This window comes from Mercenaria mercenaria, chromosome 3 (assembly GCF_021730395.1).
Source record: "Mercenaria mercenaria strain notata chromosome 3, MADL_Memer_1, whole genome shotgun sequence".
Lineage (NCBI taxonomy): Eukaryota > Metazoa > Mollusca > Bivalvia > Venerida > Veneridae > Mercenaria > Mercenaria mercenaria.
In genome coordinates, this window is record NC_069363.1 from 32,262,194 (window position 1) to 32,281,888 (window position 19,695).

At 36.1% G+C, this 19,695-nt stretch overlaps 1 protein-coding gene across 1 annotated transcript in view; it reads left to right on the plus strand.

Moving 5' to 3' along the window:
- The window catches only part of LOC123525161 (leukemia inhibitory factor receptor-like), a 54,401-nt gene extending 35,855 nt beyond the window's left edge, over positions 1–18,546 (plus strand). The window contains exon 11 of the mRNA XM_053538127.1: positions 133–18,546. Within this exon, the coding sequence (XP_053394102.1) occupies positions 133–1,659 (1,527 nt within the window). The 3' untranslated portion in view covers positions 1,660–18,546. The remainder of the gene's footprint in view (positions 1–132) is intronic.
- Positions 18,547–19,695: the final 1,149 nt, after the last annotated feature.

Consider the following 19,695-nt stretch of genomic DNA (forward strand, 5'->3'; position numbering starts at 1 on the left):
TGCAGTCTGTTCCCTTGTCATGCATATAAATTGTGAAAGAGCAGACAGCTTTGGAATTAATTTATCTCCTATCTTTGCATGTTTAGCATTAACATATCAGTTTTAAGAACTCCATATGAATTATCATTTCAGATTGATAGTAACCATGACAACATGCAGGGCCAGTATGACAGACTGCTTTACAATGAAACATCTGGTATGGATACTTCAGAATCTGTTCCTAACAACTACTCCAGTGCAGGTACAACATCCACACGTGTGCCCAACATCTCTGAGGGTCAACCACTACTCTATTATGACTGTGAAAGCTCAGGTGATATTGATGGTTATAAACAGCCAAATGACTTTGAAGCAATTGAGTCAGGATACCAAGAGGAAGCTTTAACTTCTGAAAATTCACTGGAAGTGGGATCTGAAGACCAGGAGGAAGAATCTCAGAAGACTTTGGAGGAACAAAAGACAGCTGAATCTCTGGCTAATGTTGATATGGTTGACAGAAGTGATGTTGCAATGAAAGACGAACCTGATCAGAACAGAAATATTGTTAAAAGTCAGTCAGAACTTCAGCTGGATCAGGTAAATGACTGCAATCATAAAGAAAACATTGAACTGCAAACTATGACATCTAATTGTGCCAACCATTTTTCATCTGCTAGCATACTTGTACCTCAGGAATTGGAAGACGAAACTGAGTTAACAAGCATACCTTTTGAGATGTTTATAGATCAGGAAGTAACATCTGAAGATTTATACAAAGAATTCGGCAGTGGTTCCACATTTTTTTATGAAAGTGGTGTAGAAGAATCGAATGAAAATGATAAGGAAAATGGTAAGGCTGATCAACTTTTTGTGAAAGAAAGTGACAGCAGTGGGGGTAGATCATACCCACAGGATCGTTCAGAGTCTGTAGATGGAAGTATAGATGTGTCTGATAGGAGTGATAATGAATCAGGCAGTGTCAATCTTTCTGGTCAAACAAGTGCAATTGCATGCAATTTAACAGCTGCTAGTGAGCCATTAGAACAAAACAGTTCAGAGAAATCAATAAATGGTAGTATGTCTGATTTATCTGAAAAAGATGAGGCTGAAACCACCAGTGACATTGATGGTACAGACAATAACTTGAATGAATCCTATAGTTCAAGTGTAATTTATAAAAGATCAGAAGATGTGAGAGGCATGAGTGAGAGTGAGGATGATACAGGTTATAAAAGATCAGAGGATGTATTTAGCATGAGTGAGAGTGAAGATGACATTGAGGGTGTATCTGGTGATTCAGCTGATCAGACTAAAAGCACAGATGTATTAAAATCATGTGATCAGCATGTAATGAATATGGAAAAACTAGAGAACAAAAACAATATTGTCAATGGATTGATTGGTAAAAATGGGTTCATTTCAAGTGTACCTAACTTGATTGATAATAGGAATAGTATTTCAAGTGGCAGTGACAGTTCCATCGAACATCAGTCAACAAGCAGTTGTCATGGTAACAGCGGTTCATCTAGTGGTGTGAAGAGCTATGTAACAGCTGATGTTAAACATAATCTTCAAGAAGTTGATAGAAAATATAATTCAGATGGTTTAAAGCCAGGTGAAAAATCTAAGAAAAGCCCTTACCGAAATGGAAAGAAAATACCAGATGTTGCAATGTCCTGACAGAATTTTTTTAGCTACAGTCAATGAAATATATATCTCGATGAATCATCTATCAGAAATTTAAAAAATGGATCTCAAGATGAATTGAAAGAAAGGTTGTTAGATAGGAAATTTTGCAAAAAACTTCTTGTCAGTACAAAAGTCTTTTCATTGTCACTTGATAAATTATTTTTGTGTTTTTTTTTGCCATGAAGCTTACTGCCGGGTATTTGAATAAGATTTAATTGATTGGATAGTCCAGTTAAATGTACTTTAAGACTCAATTAATGTTAAAAATTTAAGATAAATTGTAGCTGCAACTTACACAAAATCAAATTTTGTTTGAAGTACAGTCGAAACTCGGTATCTCGAATTTCAAGGGCCCGTGCTTTTTATTTCGAGATAACCGAAATTCGAGTTACAAGGAGGGAAGTATATGGACGAAATGTGTACACATTACGAAAAGATTTAATAAAAAATAAAAAGTGTTTCCTTGATGCCATGTATACGCTAGCTGTCGGCACTTTACGCGTACACGATCCCGTACAGTTTGTTTCAGTTTTTCGAAAATAAAAATGATACTAACCTCAAATGTTTTTGAGTCAAGTTTCCTTTTTGTACCATGTTTTTCTCCCAGAGGATTGACAGCATTTCGATCTGACATTTTGGATGAATTATGCCTTCCCACAAGAAGTAAATTTTAATAGTTACAGTGTCATCGCGATTACCTCTAATTAATCCTTATTAAAGATCCCAACTGTTCAAACGAATTAATTCATTAGTTTAAATTAAAATCAATTTTCATAAAGTCTAATAACAAATGACTGCTAATTAAAGAAATCTAATGTTTACATGAATCAGTTATCATTATGGCACGTGCAATCATTATGACATCGTCTCACTTTGATAATCGCCGCACCTTTGATATGTCGGCATCACGGCTTCCTGGTTAGGCAATAAACACGGACATGTGTTAAAAACCAAACACATTCACAATGACGTGTTAAATTTTATCGCATATTTTTCTCACTTCGACTTACCGAGTTTACAATGCACTTGAATTTAAATGACGGAACTGAAAATCCCTTTTGACACATCCGAAGTATCGGCAAGTCAAATTTTGACGTAACCGAAGTTGAATTACATATATAAAGAAGGAAATTTGACGGGACTTGAAAATTTCTTCGACTTAAGCAGAATTTCGAGGTAAGCGAGTTTGAGATACCGAGTTTTGACTGTATTACTCTAATTAAAGTACATGTTTCATTCAGTATCAAATGTTATGTATTATAACTGTATTATAACTGTATTAAGTATTATATAAGTTTGTATCTGGTCACCCAATTAGCAGTATCTGGTATATTGCCATAATCTGTGCCGTCCATCATGTTTCATGTTGTATTCAAGATTAGAAACTCAGGTGATAAAATGACATGTAGTCACCATAAGAGCCAGAAGAGCGGGGAGGCATATAATGTTTGAACTGTCTGTCCATCTGTCAGACTTTGTTATGTACTCAATTCCTACAGTTTCTATCCAGTTGAAGTGAAGCTTAGCATGCTTTATCAACATGAAATGGACCAGCGCATATTGTGGGGACTTTTAATGTCTAATTATTATATGACCGTCCTTGAAAGAGTGGGGCGTATCATGTGAACACACGTATCGCCGACCAAAAGCATGTCCGCATTCTAGGTCAAACAGTTTTCATCAGATCTTCACCAAACTTGCTGACAATGTTTGTGGGCATAACATCTCAGCCAAGTTCGATAACCAGCCAAATTGCCCTAGGCACTCTTGAATTCTGGCCATTGAATTACTCGAAAAACTGAATTTAGCCTTGCCCAATCTCTTAGTCAAATAGTTTTCATCCGATATTCACCAAACTTGCTGATAATGTTTGTGGGCATAATATCTTGGCCAAGTTAGATAACCAGCCAAACATCCCAGGCACTCTTAAATTATGGCCCTTGAATTACTCCAAAAACTGCAAATTAAGCCTTGTCCTCTAAGTCTAACAGTTTTTCATCAGATCTTCACCAAACTTGCCGATAATGTTTGTGGCCATAATATCTCAGCCAAGTTCGATAATCTCCCAAATTGCCCCAGTCACTCTTGACTTACTCGAAATCTGCCTTGTCCATTCAAACAGTTATGATCCAGTTGTCAATTTCATCCCAAATGGAACTGTTAACAAGGCATAAACATCAACATTAATACCTTTATGATACATAACTGAATATTTATATGTATTTGTAACAGTCTCGCACTCTTGTTATTTATGGAGTAAAGGCCCTTTTTGGACCTAGAATATTACCAGTACATCAGAACATTTGTGTTCTCAACCTCTCCTAATGTTTCCATCAAATAGAAATGAATCTTGGTATACATTTTCATCATGAAATGGACATGCACATATTTTTTAGCTCACCTGTCACATAGTGAGCTTTTGTGATCACGCAGCGTCCGTCCGTGCGTCCGTAAACTTTTGCTTGTGACCACTCTAGAGGTCACATTTTTTGTGGGATCTTTATGAAAGTTGGTCAGAATGTTCTTGATGATATCTAGGTCAAGTTCGAAACAGGGTCACGTGCCATCAAAAACTAGGTCAGTAGGTCTAAAAATAGAAAAACCTTGTGACCTCTCTAGAGGCCATATATTTCACAAGAGCTTCATGAAAATTGGTCAGAATGTTCACCTTGATGATATCTTGGTCAAGTTTGAAACTGGGTCACGTGCCATCAAAAACTAGGTCAGTAGGTCTAAAAATAAAAAAACCTTGTGACCTCTCTAGAGGCCATATATTTCATGAGATCTTCATGAAAATTGGTCAGACTGTTCACCTTGATGATATCTAGGTCAGGTTCGAAAGTGGGTCACGTGCCTTCAAAAACTAGGTCAGTAGGTCAAATAATAGAAAAACCTTGTGACCTCTCTAAAGGCCATATTTTTCATGGGATCTGTATGAAAGTTGGTCTGAATGTTCATCTTGATGATATCTAGGACAAGTTCGAAAGTGGGTCACGTGCCATCAAAAACTAGGTCAGTAGGTCAAATAATAGAAAAACCTTGTGACCTCTCTAAAGGCCATATTTTTCATGGGATCTGTATGAAAGTTGGTCTGAATGTTCATCATGATGATATCTAGTTCAAGTTCGAAACAGGGTCATGTGCGGTCAAAAACTAGGTCAGCAGGTCTAAAAATAGAAAAACCTTGTGACCTCTCTAGAGGCAATACTTGTGAATGGATCTCCATAAAAATTGATCAGAATGTTCATCTTGATGATGTCTAGGTCAGGTTCGAAAGTGGGTCACGTGCCTTCAAAAAGTAGGTCAGTAGGTCAAATAATGAAAAAACATTGTGACCTCTCTAGAGGCCATATTTTTCATGGGATCTGTATGAAAGTTGGTCTGAATATTTATCTTGATGATATATAGGTCAAATTTGAAACTGGATCAACTGCGGTCAAAAACTAGGTCAGTAGGTCTTGAAATAGAAAAACCTTGTGACCTCTCTAGAGGCCATACCCTTGAATGGATCTTCATGAAAATTGGTCAGAATGTTCACCTTGATGATATTTAGGTAAAGTTCGAAACTGGGTCACGTGACTTAAAAAACTAGGTCAGTAGGTCAAATAATAAAAAAAACCTTGTGACCTCTCTAGAGGCCATACTTTTCATGGGATCTGTATGAAAGTTGGTCTGAATGTTCATCTTGATGATATCTAGGTCAAATTTGAAACTGGGTCAACTGCGATCAAAAACTAGGTCAGTAGGTCTAAAATTATTAAAATCTTTTGACCTCTCTAGAGGCCATATTTTTCAATGGATCTTCATTAAAATTGATCTGAATGTTCACCTTGGTGATATCTAGGTCAGTTTCGAAACTGGGTCACGTGCGATCAAAAACTAGGCCAATAGGTATAAAAATAGAAAAACCTTGTGACCTCTCTAGAGGCCATATTTTTCATGAGATCTTCATGAAAATTAATGAGAATGTTCACCTTGATGATATCTAGGTAAAGTTCAAAACAGGGTCACGTACCTTTGAAAACTAGGTCAATAGGTCAAATAATAGAAAAACCTTGGATCTTCATGAAAATTGGTCAGAATTTTTATCTTGATAATATCTAGGTCAAGTTCAAAACTGGGTCACATGAGCTCAAAAACTAGGTCACTATGTCAAATAATAGAAAAACGACGTCATACTCAAAACTGGGTCATGTGGGAAGAGGTGAGCGATTCAGGACCATCATGGTCTTGTTAAAATTTTATGTCCGACTTTTTGGACTTCATTATTCTAACAAGCATTTTCAAGGGGGCATATATCATACAATGATACATCATGTTCTTATTTACTGTATTGTAATTTTTTTAATATTTGTGAAAGATCTCTTCATTTGTCATTCTCATTTTTCAGATATTCAACATTGTCCCCGGGACAAATCTCTGCTCTTTAATCTTCTGTTTATGTTTATGTTGGTGGCATGTACGTAGGTATATTGTAATTACTAGTGGACAAGGTTTCAAGCAATCATTTTGCAAGTAAAGCCTATCAACTGACATAAGGAAGTGAGAAAGTGTACTTGTAAGAACAAGGTACACTTGTAACCCTTTATAACAACAAAAGTTAACAACATATCGGCACACTACTTTAGCAAGTGTCATCTTAGGTAGGTGTTGCTCAGGCTTTGTTAAAAACAAGTTTCCACATGATAATCATATATATCAGTAAATCTTTTTAAAGTCAGATGAGTAAACAAAGTTTAGATCTGCCTAACAGATTGTCCAACATTTTATTTGGTTTGAACATGATGGATTTGGACTAGTTTAGTCATCTTTTTTAAGTTGTTTTTAATTTTATGTGTAGGTGCCATGTTGTTTGATGCCGTTATATTCGATTTTTACAACAATAAATTCTTACGCCATAAATGTAGTAGAAAACTTTGAAAGGATTTATTATTGTCTATTCTCTTCATGATTTTATTTTTATTTTCTTATATTCATAAAATTGTATCTCAGTCTCAGTTGTAGAGTGTTTTTATACAAGGGGTGTTCGAAAAGTATCCGGAAAAGTTTCTTAACTTATTTATTTATATGGATATTAGAATGAAAATTCTAAAAGTGATACTTTGATATATTTTGTACATGATCCAAATGACAAAATGATACAAATTGCACTCTTGCAAAATCCACAGTCACTATGGTAACGTTGGGCGGGGCAAACTACAGGAATGATTGTAGGACATTTGCCCCCCAGAACATTTGCCCCCCAATGAAAAAATATACTACCGGACATTTGCCCCCCAGTTGAAATGACAGATAGGACATTTGCCCCCCACTTCTTATTTTTAGAATGGACATTTACCCCCCAATATTTTTGTCCTATCTGGCAGTAGATATACTGTGTTTTATGTTGTTTTATTATCAAAATTACTCTAAAAAGCAATTTTCAGTAAAAAAACAAACTATTTTATTGATAAAAATTTGATGAATATGTTAATTACATTCAGGTGTTAAGGTAAATAATACCCTATTATTGAGTTATAAAAGTGCTCATAACAATGTTATAATTTTTTAATTTGTGCAATGTTTTTAACACTCAAACTTGTTAATTTGGCAATTATCTACTAGAAAGATGTAAGAAACAAAGACATTGTTATCTGCAATATGATAATTATCTTCTACTAAGTTTCTAAAAAAATCACTAGGGGACAAACATTGGGGGGCAAATGTCCGTTTCAGAAATAAGCACTTGGGGGCAAATGTCCTATCTACCATTTTCACTGGGGGGCAAATGTCCAGCAGTCCACTATTTTATTGGGGACAAATGTCCGGATCCCTACAGGATTATGGCATCTGAAAAGCCTGTCTGACGCCTCTAAAATTTACATCCATTTGAAATATTTGCCTTTGCATGATACACATTTCTCCCACCTACAAATCCACCTGTCAAAGGATGACCTGAAATGCTCCTTCAGAATTTTACGGAATGTTTCCTGGACAACAGTGGGTAAGTCATCAACATCATCAAACCTACTGCCATGCAGCTTTGATCTTGAGCGGTCATCAACATCGTGCAAAGTATTGTTCTTGAAGACGTTGAACCAGTCATATATGCTGGTTTTCTTCATTGAATTGGAAGTGTCCATGACCATGGAGAGTGTCTCTGATTTTGTTTTTCCTATTAATACACAAAACTTCACGGAATATCGCTGCTCAAGTGCCATATTGACGGCTGCATGTTCTCGGTTTCCTTTGTTTAAGGAAATGATGTCATATTTCAGCCCATGATGTTACACAGGAATTGACAGAAGGGCGCAAAAGATGCACTTGTATTTTGGGCAGTTTTTGACGCCGAGAATAATATGTCTTTATGTACTCTTTAAAGACGCATTAACACTTGACATGTTTCGTGATTTGCCGAATATGCTCCGCTCAACGTCAGCAGACGTTGCTATAGAGACGGTGGATTTTGCATTAGTGCAATTTGTATCATGTTTTCTTTCGGATTATTTACAAAATATAATAAATTATCAAAGTATCACTTTTGCAATTTTTATAGAGAATAATAGGTTAGTGCCGTAGATGAGAAAGTTTATCTGGGAGGTGGAGGAGGTTATCGGGTGAGCCGAAGGCGAACCTGATAACGTCCGGAGCCGAGCCAGAAAAACTTTCTCCATCTTAGGCACTAACCTATTATTCTATTTATCTTGTCATTACTTCATTTTCCGATATTTGGCAATTTATTTTACAAAAATAAGTATGCGACAACCGTTTTAATGACGTCATATTCGTAATGACGTCACTTATATAATGACGACAAAATCGCAATAACTTCTTCGTTTTTGAATAAAAACTCATTATTTGACCACTCATTTTCTTAGTTCGGACATTTCCAACACAATGGTGATGGTTTCAATGCAAAATTTCTTATGACAACAATATCAATCATAAGTTCACATGATCAACTGACCGTATATCACTGGTCACGTGTCAACTGACGGTATATCAAGAAAGATATACGGCACCCTGATATCGGGACGAAAATACTGCAAGTGACAGGATAAATAATAATAACCATATAAATAAATAAGTTATGAGACTTTTCCGGATACTTTTCGAACACCCCTTGTATGTATGTTTCACATTTTAGGGCATTATTTACTGTTTTGTCTTTTCTTGTGCCTCCCAACAGAGGCATATTGTAGTTGTACTGTCCATCTGTCTGAACATGTATCTGTTGAAGAATGCTTAGGCGTACAGGCACCAATCTTCACGGGATGATTGGCTGTAGAAGTTATATAACCCATATTGTTTTAGGGGTTAGTGACCTTACACCTGAAAACAATAACTGAAAAACACTTTTGCCTATAGATGTCAAAATTCATAAGATGATTAAAGGTCAGTGTCACAGGACATTGAAGCTGAATATGGTTTCCAATTGATATATGAAGAACTTTTTGGCCTACAGGCATCAAACTTCAAAGGATGATTTCCTGTGGTCAGTAATTGACCTCTTTTTTTAGGTCAGTAGGTCAAACATAAAGGTTACAGTGACATTGAGACTGAAGCTTTGTGGTCTACAGTCGCCAAACTTCAGATGATGATGCTTGTGGTCAGTAGAAGAACCCTAATGATTTTGTTTGTTTTTGAGTCGGCTAAACGCTGAAAGCATTTTGACAAGTCCTTGCTGTTCAGCGATTCTCTAAATGGACCAAATAACACAGTGAAGGGATGTAGTTCCATTAGATTTCTCAAACTTCAAACAGTTCACTGCATGAATGAAGTTAAGTTGTGTCAATTCCCTTTGCTATGACCAATATACAATGTAATCTGTCATATTTATGACTTGTAATTGTGCAATACTCGAATGTAACTCATTAAGCATAAATGTGCATTTTATGAATTGCGCAGGCTTACAAAGCTTGCGTAACATCCAGCGAAAGACAAAAAATAGTTCCATAGGGCTCCAGATAAGATGCGTATTAGCGTAAATTACGTATAGAAATAATGCAAATACGCATGTCTGATAATTTCTGAGCGTATAAAAACGTATATTAAATTACAGAAATGCACACAATGCTTTTTTAAAAACAAAATCTGAATCGTCTGGATGCGTTAGGTAACATAGCCGATCAGCCTTAATTCTCCCACATTGAACGTATACACGCATCGTATGATTTCTATAAACTTTGCGTGGGTTGAATTTTGCAGTCAGTAAACGGATAAATTATCGGAAGAAGAAGCTCTTACTGGTTTGTTTAGTTACTACAGATATTAAAAATGATTTTAATTCTTATTTTTCGAGAAATGAACAAATCGGCGAAACATTAAATTGTATTTTCTTGTAGTTTTTGAAATCGAAAGTAGATCGTCTATGTTTGGCTGCTTTCACGAAACGAAACAACTTTTTTATGAAAAGATATAAATAAGAGGTAATTTAACCGTAAATTTCAATGTCAGATACTGCCAATTGCTGCTAAATGTCTTCGTATCATCACAATTTGTAAAATATATTGTTGAAACTGGAGAGAAGTGTAATCGTATCCGGATATAATATTTTGGGTAAATATCGAGATGTGTTATGAAATTTTAAGAAAAAAACTAAAAACAAACTGAAACTGGTAGACTATACTGTCAGTACATCAATCATTAGCCGACTCAGGCCCTTCAGGCCTTTGATTATTTTTTTTTTGGTGGGGGGGGAGTAGGTCAGAGGTCAAGGTCACAGTGAGACTGAAAACGATAACTAAAGAATGCTGTGGCACACATCTTGTTTTACTATATGCAGTGTGCACATATCATGTTTTATGTTGATTGTTAATGTTACTTTTAAGGCTGGGTAAAGTTGCTTTAGAAATAAATGTTTTTTATCTATATTTGATCAAAGCCATGTCTCAAAATGTTTAATATATACTTGTGTCTGTGTGTTGTTATTTTGTTATGCCCCCAAATTTATGTCGGGCCATATAGCATTGCTGCTGTCTGAACGTACTTCTGTTGTACATCCCAAAAATTTGTGTGAATATAGAGAAATAACTTGTGTGTACAACTTCTCCCACACTATTAGCCTGATTTGCTTCAAACTTTCACAGATGAACAAGCTTGATATGCAGACGACCATAGTTACGAACTTTTGCTATGACTATTTGTAATGCAGTAATGGCCCTTTAATAGTTTTGCATATAGAATATAGAGAAAAATGTGTGTCCAACTCCTCAAATGCTATGAAAGGATTTGCTTGTAAATTTCACAAATGAAGGACCTTGATGTGAAGATGATCATTTTCTGTGGCTATTTTTTCTACAATTACTGTTCTTTCTTAATTTCACAAAATAGGCCATAGTGTTCAACTCATCATGCACTTTTTGAAGAAATGGATTCAAATTTGCCCAGATGCACAACCTTAATCTGAATACAATTTGCTTCAAACTTTTAGTCGAACATTCTTCATTTGAAACTTTGCTAATAGAAAATAGTGCAATACTGTATAGCGGGTTATTTCTACGGGTGGGATAATTTTGCGTTTCTGTGGTCTCTCAGTATAATTGCAAAAATATTTCCAGCAGAATTTTTACCCAGAAAAAATTTAAACCGCAAAATAATCTGCATTTTTTCACCAACTTTTTCACGCTATTTTACCCAAGGTAATCCAAAGTTCACAATAGGATGGTCTAATTATTGGACATTACTGCCGTCGTCTATCAATTACTGATAATTGTATGATTGAGTGTGATGGTCCAGCAAAGTCCTAACTGTTAATCCCACAGAATTTTTTTCATGTTATAGCAGTTTGCTAACATATACTTTTTCAATTAACATGTAATTATATCTTACAATGTATTCATTCAAAGCAGAGTTTCTTTATTTTTCACGCGCTAGTAATTCTCACAGCGACGCATCATTCGGAGAATTACCTACTCCTTCGCATTGAAAACGCAGAAATCTATCTTTTTTTTATGTGAAAGCGCAGAAATAAAACACACAGAAATTTATTCCACAATTTTTGGGACCAAAACGCAGAAGTTTTTGACCGCAGAAATAACCCGCTATATGGTATGCAGGGGGGGATCCATGTCCAATAAACAGAGACTGGTGAAGTATAGGGGCATCCATGTCCAATGAACACAATTCTAGTTTTGTTTCATTTACTTTAAGTGCACCTGTAAATGTGAAGCTGATATTTGCCTTATGTCATACATCGTTAAATGTCTTAGTTACATGTAGTTTTAATCTGTAACAAATATTTTATGGAAATTTTTATTGTTGTATAACCTTTACATAAATGTTTTTTTTACACCCAGTTGTCCCAGATCATGTTTTTTAGATTGTACTGAGATATTATTCAAGTTTATCTCTAGCTACTAATGGCACTATCCGGGAACCTCACCAACCAATGAGCAAAGATCTATGTGCATAATTTACACAGGGTCAAAAAGTAGGTCACTAGGTCAGATCAAAGGAAAAGCTTGTTAACACTCTAGAGGTCACATTTATGACTGTATCTTCATGAAACTTAGTCAGAATGTTAATCTTGATGATCTTTAAGTCAAGTTCGAATCTGGGTCATGTGGGGTCAAAAACTAGGTCACCGGGTCAAATCAAAGGAAAAGCTAGTTTACACTTTAGAGACCACATTTATGACCATATCTTAATGAAACTTGGTCAGAATGTTATTCTTGATGATCTTTAGGTCAGTAGGTCAGGTGAGCGATACACGGCCTTCATGGCCCTCTTGTTATGTTTCATGAAAAGAACAATGATCTGATAAAAATGTTTTATTTGACTGAAGTATTGATATTTTTCAGTCAAGCTTATTTTCAGTTTCATTATTGTAATACAAATTTTACAGTCAAGGTCAAATATTGAACTAGTCTTACAGGTTGGGTTAGAATCCTTTGCTGATTTGTATTTTTGGGGGAATTGTACTGGAATTGAAAACACATGTATTTGGCAATAGTTCCTGTGCCAATAATGTTGCTGTCTTGAAAGTCATGTTATATAATACCTCTCATGTTGATGGGCAGCACATATGACCAGTTCAATAATAAGATAGTGTGAATGCAACTTGGTTTTAACAAACAATTTCTGATCTAGTTCATTTAAGATTATACATGTAGATAAATGAGGGAATATTTCTCATGTATTTTGAAAGTGCCATAATGCCCATAATTATTTCTAGCCCATTTTCAGTTGTTCAGTTTCACTTTCTATTTCATTTATTAGACAGGCAGCATTTTTTCTCTTATGCCATGAATGTTTTAAAGTTCATAAAGTCTCCACCAGCCATATTTCTTTATTTAAGCCTCGCCATGAGAAAACCGACATAGTGGCTTTGTGACCAGCATGGATCCACACCAGCCTGCGCATCCGTGCAGTCTGGTCAGGATCCATGCTGTTCGCTAATGGTTTCATGTGGAGTTGTCCCTCGCAAAATTTGGAGTAGACCCTTAGCTCAAAAGCCAAGGTCCAATGCTTTTAGTAATTTTTCTTGTTCTGTCAATACAGTCAAGACTGCCTTAGCGACTCCCTGAATTTAATGACTCCCTGTCTTATGTGACCCTAGTCAAGTCCGCCCGATGTAAAATGCTATAAAATGAGTCCGTATTTAGAGACTCCCTGTCTAACGTGACAAGCGACCTTCATTTTTCGGTCAGATTTGTTTCAGTTCTTCTTTTTAAGCAACTTTATCCGTACCGGTTTGCCGATTTTCGGGCCGAATTCAATCGCACTGGGTTTAAAATTCAGAAATTATTAAAAAGTCCATCACAAAATGGTTTTAAAAGTTTGATTTCGACTTGGCAATTCAGTTTGTCTAATGACCAGCTAATTATGTCATTGTTTAGTGTCAAACGATCTCATAATCCCCTATTGTGTACGAAGAGAATAGACCAAGGTGTAATCAATTAGTGATAAGTTTACACATCAGTGTGTTTGGGTACCACAAGAGCCCGGCATGGGCGATCTTTCAGACCTGTATTTGTAAGTGAGTGGGGTATCGGAGGACCGTTTGTGAACTCCCTGCCATATGCGACTTTATTTCATCTGTCCCATCGAAGGTCACATATGACAGGCTTGACTGTAATTCTTTATAGATGAAGGGGATATTCAAATAACTTAACATAAACATTTAAATATGACCTTTGCAAGACTTCGATTTCTAGTTCAAAGTTTGAAACGTCACATTTTGGGTTCAGTTTAAATGATCTGTTGTTGAAGTGCCTTCTTTAAGGAAACATACTTCTGTGTCTTAATATAACATAAAAGGGTGCATTTTTCTCTATGAACACATTTCTAGAAGTTTTATGTTGATTGTTTATTTGGATAAATTTTTATTTAATTTGAATGTTTTTATAAATCTGTTTTAAAAATGATATAGCAAATTGCCATATTTGGTACAAAGATACAGCAAATTGCCATATTAGACACAAAGATATAGCAAATTGCCATATTAGATACAAAGATATAGCAAATTGCTATACTAAATACGAGCATATGGCAAATTGACATATTAGATACAACATTTTTTATACATATTGTTTTTATGCCCCCGAAGGGAGGCATATAGTTTTTGAACCGTCTGTCGGTCTGTCCGCAATTTTCGTGTCCGGTCCATATCTTTGTCATCGATGGATGGATTTTCAAATAACTTGGCATGAATGTGTACCACAGTAAGACGACGTGCAGTGCGCAAGACCCAGGTCCGTAGCTCAAAGGTCAAGGTCACACTTAGACGTTAAAGGATAGTGCATTGATGGGCGTGTCCGGTCCATATCTTTGTCATCAATGGATGGATTTTCAAATAACTTGGCATGAATGTGTACCACAGTAAGACGACGTGCAGTGCGCAAGACCCAGGTCTGTAGCTCAAAGGTCAAGGTCACACTTAGACGTTAAAGGATAGTGCATTGATGGGCGTGTCCGGTCCATATCTTTGTCATCGATGGATGGATTTTCAAATAACTTGGCATGAATGTGTACCACAGTAAGACGACGTGCAGTGTTCAGACCCAGGTTCGTAGCTCAAAGGCCAAGGTCACACTTAGATGTTAAAGGACAGTGCATTGATGGGCGTGTCCGGTCCATATCTTTGTCATCGATGGATGGATTTTCAAATAACTTGGCATGAATGTGTACCACAATAAGACGACGTGTCACATGCAAGACCCAGGTCCGTAGCTCAAAGATCAAGGTCACACTTAGACGTTAAAGGATAGTGCATTGATGGGCGTGTCCTGTCCATATCTTTGTCATCGATGGATGGATTTTCAAATAGTAAGACGACGTGCAGTGCGCAAGACCCAGGTCCGTAGCTCAAAGGTCAAGGTCACACTTAGACGTTAAAGGATAGTGCATTGATGGGCGTGTCCGGTCCATATCTTTGTCATTGATGGATTGATTTTCAAATAACTTGGCATGAATGTGTACCACAGTAAGACGACGTGCAGTGTGCAAGACCCAGGTCCGTAGCTCAAAGGTCAAGGTCACACTTAGACGTTAAAGGATAGTGCATTGATGAGTGTGTCCAGTCCATATCTTTGTCATCGATGGATGGATTTTCAAATAACTTGGCATTAATGTGTACCACAGTAAGACGACGTGTCCTGCGCAAGACCCAGGTTCGTAGCTCAAAGGCCAAGGTCACACTTAGATGTTAAAGGATAGTGCATTGATGGGCGTGTCCGGTCCATATCTTTGTCATCGATGGATGGATTTTCAAATAACTTGGCATGAATGTGTACCACAATAAGACGACGTGTCACACGCAAGACCCAGGTCCGTAGCTCAAAGATCAAGGTCACACTTAGATGTTAAAGATCATTTTTCATGATAGTGCATTGATGGGCATGTCCGGTCCATATCTTTGTCATTCATGCATGGATTTTAAAATAACTATGCATGAATGTGTGACACAGTAAGACGATGTGTCGCGCGCAAGACCCAGCTCCATAGGTCAAAGGTCCTAAACTCTAACATCGGCCATAACTATTCATTCAAAGTGCCATCGGGGGCATGTGTCATCCTACGGAGACAGCTCTTGTTATTTATTATATTTATTTGCTCTTTACCAAAATAGGTGATTTGTATTTGACAAATGTTGCCATTGCCTATTGTCTTACTACACAATAAATCTCTGAAAATGACTGTCAGAATTCAGTCAGGAGCATCCTTACATCGTTCTTTTTTATTATGTATTCTTTTAAAAATATCTGTTTAGGCGAAATTGTTGTTGTGCAAGTTAGCACATTTTACATATGCATTGATCAAAACATTTTCATCAGTTGTTTGACATTTTTTGTCTTTGTAATTTTATGACTTTAGCAGCTAAGCCTATGTCACTGTGCCAGTATTAGTTAATTCCATAGGATGTTTTTAAAGGGGCACACCTCCACATTGTCAGTATTGTCAAATTGGTATCAAAGTGAAGGAATTCATCAATTATACAAGTCTCAGCTGAAATGTTATAGATTTATACCTGTAGGTTTGGATATTTTATAGAGATGGCAATATGTTATTATGATGTACATAAGCAGGTATGCCCTTTTAAAATGTGAGGACTATTGTTTAGTGAGATAGGGACCTCATCATTTTTAGAAATGTGATCGTAATCTTCTCTTTCAATGAGTGGTTTTAATCTGCTGGCCAGGTTAATGTTGTCTCTCATTCAGGAAAAAATTTTGATCAGATTTTATCCAATGAACTTAAGAGTCTTACTTGACAGCATACCTATCGGTATTTATTTGGCCTGTTTCTCTTGCTGTGTAATTCTTCTAAATCAAATCTATCTCTATGTCAGTTTTGGAATTTTTTGGCAAGTTGCTGTTTCTATAGTAAGGCGTAAACGACCCTAAATTTTTTGCCCAACCCTAAATGCTTTTATGGCCTTGGAGAATTTTTTTTTCAACTGCATGTTTTATGCTTTAAACATGGTCAGTGATGTTAGAAATCAACTAACTGATGAACTAAAGGCATAACCCCCTTATTTTTATTCATTTTGACACAAAAATAATTTGCAAAAAGTCTTTGTTTAAAAAAATAATAATAAAAATTTGGATCTACTTATCCTATTTTTTTAGCATATATCAAAAAAAACAAAGATTTTTTTTTAGGCCTAATGATTAGATATGTCTGAGAACCATCCTATTATGACATTATTTTCACTTGAACAACTTCTTCTCTGACACTGCTGCTCAGAATTATGCCAGACTTTGTTGCATCCCGGCATTGACCTCTTTCAAATGCGCTCAGATTGTAATGCTTGGCCCTTTCAAGGGCTACCTGAGCAAAAAAATAGAAAAAAAAACTTTAAGCATTTAATTTTTATAATATATATTCATTACCAAACTTGGCTTGTAGTATCTTTACTCAGTTATCTCTCAGGTTTGTTCAAAATGGTTCTATTTGGCCCCTCTAGGGACTGCCAGAGCTAAATATAGAAAAACCTTTAAACAGCTTCTTCTCATGATCAGTTTGATGGTTTATCACCAAACTTGGCCTGTGTTATCCTTGCATGTACTTATTTCAGTTTTTGGGTCTTTTAGGGGCAGCCAGCTCTAAAAATAGAAAATGTTTAAACAACTTTTTGTCATGAACTGCCCGATGAATCATCACCAAACTTGGCCCGTAACATCCATGCATAGACCTTAGTCAGTTTTGTTCAGTGGCTCTGCTTGGCCCTGTGTAAGGGCTGCCAGAGTAAAACTAGGGAAAAAAAGCTTAAAACAACCCATGAACCACTTGTTGATCTTCCCAAACATATTCTATAACATTTTTGTATGGATCTCTCTAAAGTGTGTCTAAATGGTTCTGCTTGGGCCCTTTTAGTGGATACCAGAGGTAAAAATAGAAAAATCTTTAGACAACATCTTCCAAGGATCATTAAAAACTTTGCCTGTAGCATCATTACATGGACATCTGTCAGAATCCTTCAAATGGTTCCACTTGGCCCTTTTCAGGGGCTGCCAGAGCTAAAAATAGGAAAACCTTTAAAAGACTTCCCATGAAACACTTGATGGATATTCAGCAAACTCGGTTGGTTTGTAGTATTGTTTTATAGCCCTCTGTCACATTTATTCAGTTGACTCCGATTGGCCTCTGTCTATTTTTTTTTCAAATGGTTCCACTTTACCAATTTTTGGCATCAGAGCTAAAAGTAGAAAACCTTGAAACAACTTCTTATAAACTGCTTTATGGATTGTTGCCAATCTTGGCCTATACCTCTCTCAATGTTGTTCAAAGGTTTAACTTTGCTCTTTTAAAGACCAGAGCCGAAAAAAGAAAAACTTTTACATGAAGTGCTAGATCTTCACCAAATTTGATCTAAAGCACACTTGGTTGGACCATCTCTCTTAGGTTTGCTCAAATTGCTATGCATTTTGGGCCTTCACAGCAAAGTTAGAAAAAATGGATCTGCTTAACCCCCTTTTAAGGGACCACCAGAGCTAAATATAGAAAAACCTGAGAAGATATACCACTTGATTGATCTTCAACAAACTAGTCTGTAGCATAATGGTATGGATCTCTCTCATCTTATTAATTCCACAAATGATTCCGCAATTTTAAAAAAAGTCAAGGTCCTCTTCAGGTGAGTGCTTTGGACCCAATTGGGCTTCTTGCTTATCATACTGGTCTGCATGAGAGGTTACAAAGCATGATTCAACTGTGATTTGTTTCTCAGGTGTCTCATTCTACATTCCAGACAGTTTTCTATAGACACATTATCACAGATATTTTAGATATTATTTATTATTAACATATTAAATGTTACTTTGTTGATTTCAGTTTAAAACATTGTATGAAATGTAAACTCTAATTATTACTGTTTTTTCCTTGCATTATGTTATCTGTGTCACATTGTCTTTATTTTTAGACCTGAAAAAAAATAAAGAAAATGAAAATTTGAAATGTTGTTACACTTCAATCATTCTGCACTAGGTGTTTTTGTATGCTTGTATAAATGCCTTTTTAACTAACAGTCTTCAAACCGGAAGAATATAGATTATAATTAAAGCTTTAACTTAGGTGCTACTTTCTCCTATCTCTATTAGTTACTTAATTCCTTGTTCTCTTTTATTTTAGTATTCCCGTCCACATGACCCACAACTATTGCCTGCATTACACCTTGCCTCCTCACATAACTGGGGGACACATAACTGGGGGGAAAAATCCCATTTCAGTTGATATGGTTTCTAGTATCCTTCCTGCAAACATCTTGAATAATCTTCCAAACATTTACAAACAGGTCTTTTAGCTGGAGTATCCTTCACCAACTGTGATAGCTCTAGTTCAAGTTTATGCAAGGAGGCAGCCACCAAGAGTAATCTCACTTTAGGAGCATATATATTATCTCTACAAATTTATAGTAATATATCCAGAGAACTAATGTATTATACCCCACATGCATCTAAATTACAATAAAGCAATGTTCATAAATTCCTAATTTTGACAAACATAATTATGTTGTCATAATTGCCCCATCATAGACCAAATGTCTGTGATATTAACCGTAGACAAGAAACTAATTAACTTACCAAATTAATGGTGAACCTATCAACTGCACAGCATTGACCAGAAATACCATAAAATGGCTTATTTAACATGTTATAATTTTGGCGACCACTTTTTGGCTCACCTGAGAAAGGTGAGTTTTTGTGATCGCTCGATGTCCGGCGTCTGTCTGTCTGTCGTCTGTCAACATTTAGCTTGTGTGTGCGATAGAGGCTGTATTTTCCAACTGATCTACATGAAATTTTGTCAGACTGATAACCTTGATGAAATCTAGGGCAAATTCGAAAATGGGTCATCTGGGTTCAAAAACTAGGTCACTAAGCTAGGTCAAATTATAGAAAAACCTTGAGTATGCGATAGAGGCTGTATTTTTCAACTGATTTTCATGAATTTTGGTCAGAAAGATTACCTTGATGAAATCTAGGCCAAGTTTGAAAATGGGTCATCTTGGGTCAAAAACTAGGTCACTAGGTCAAATCAAAGAAAAACCTTGTGTATGCGATAGAGGCTGTATTTTTCCACTGATCTTCATGAAATTTTGTCAGA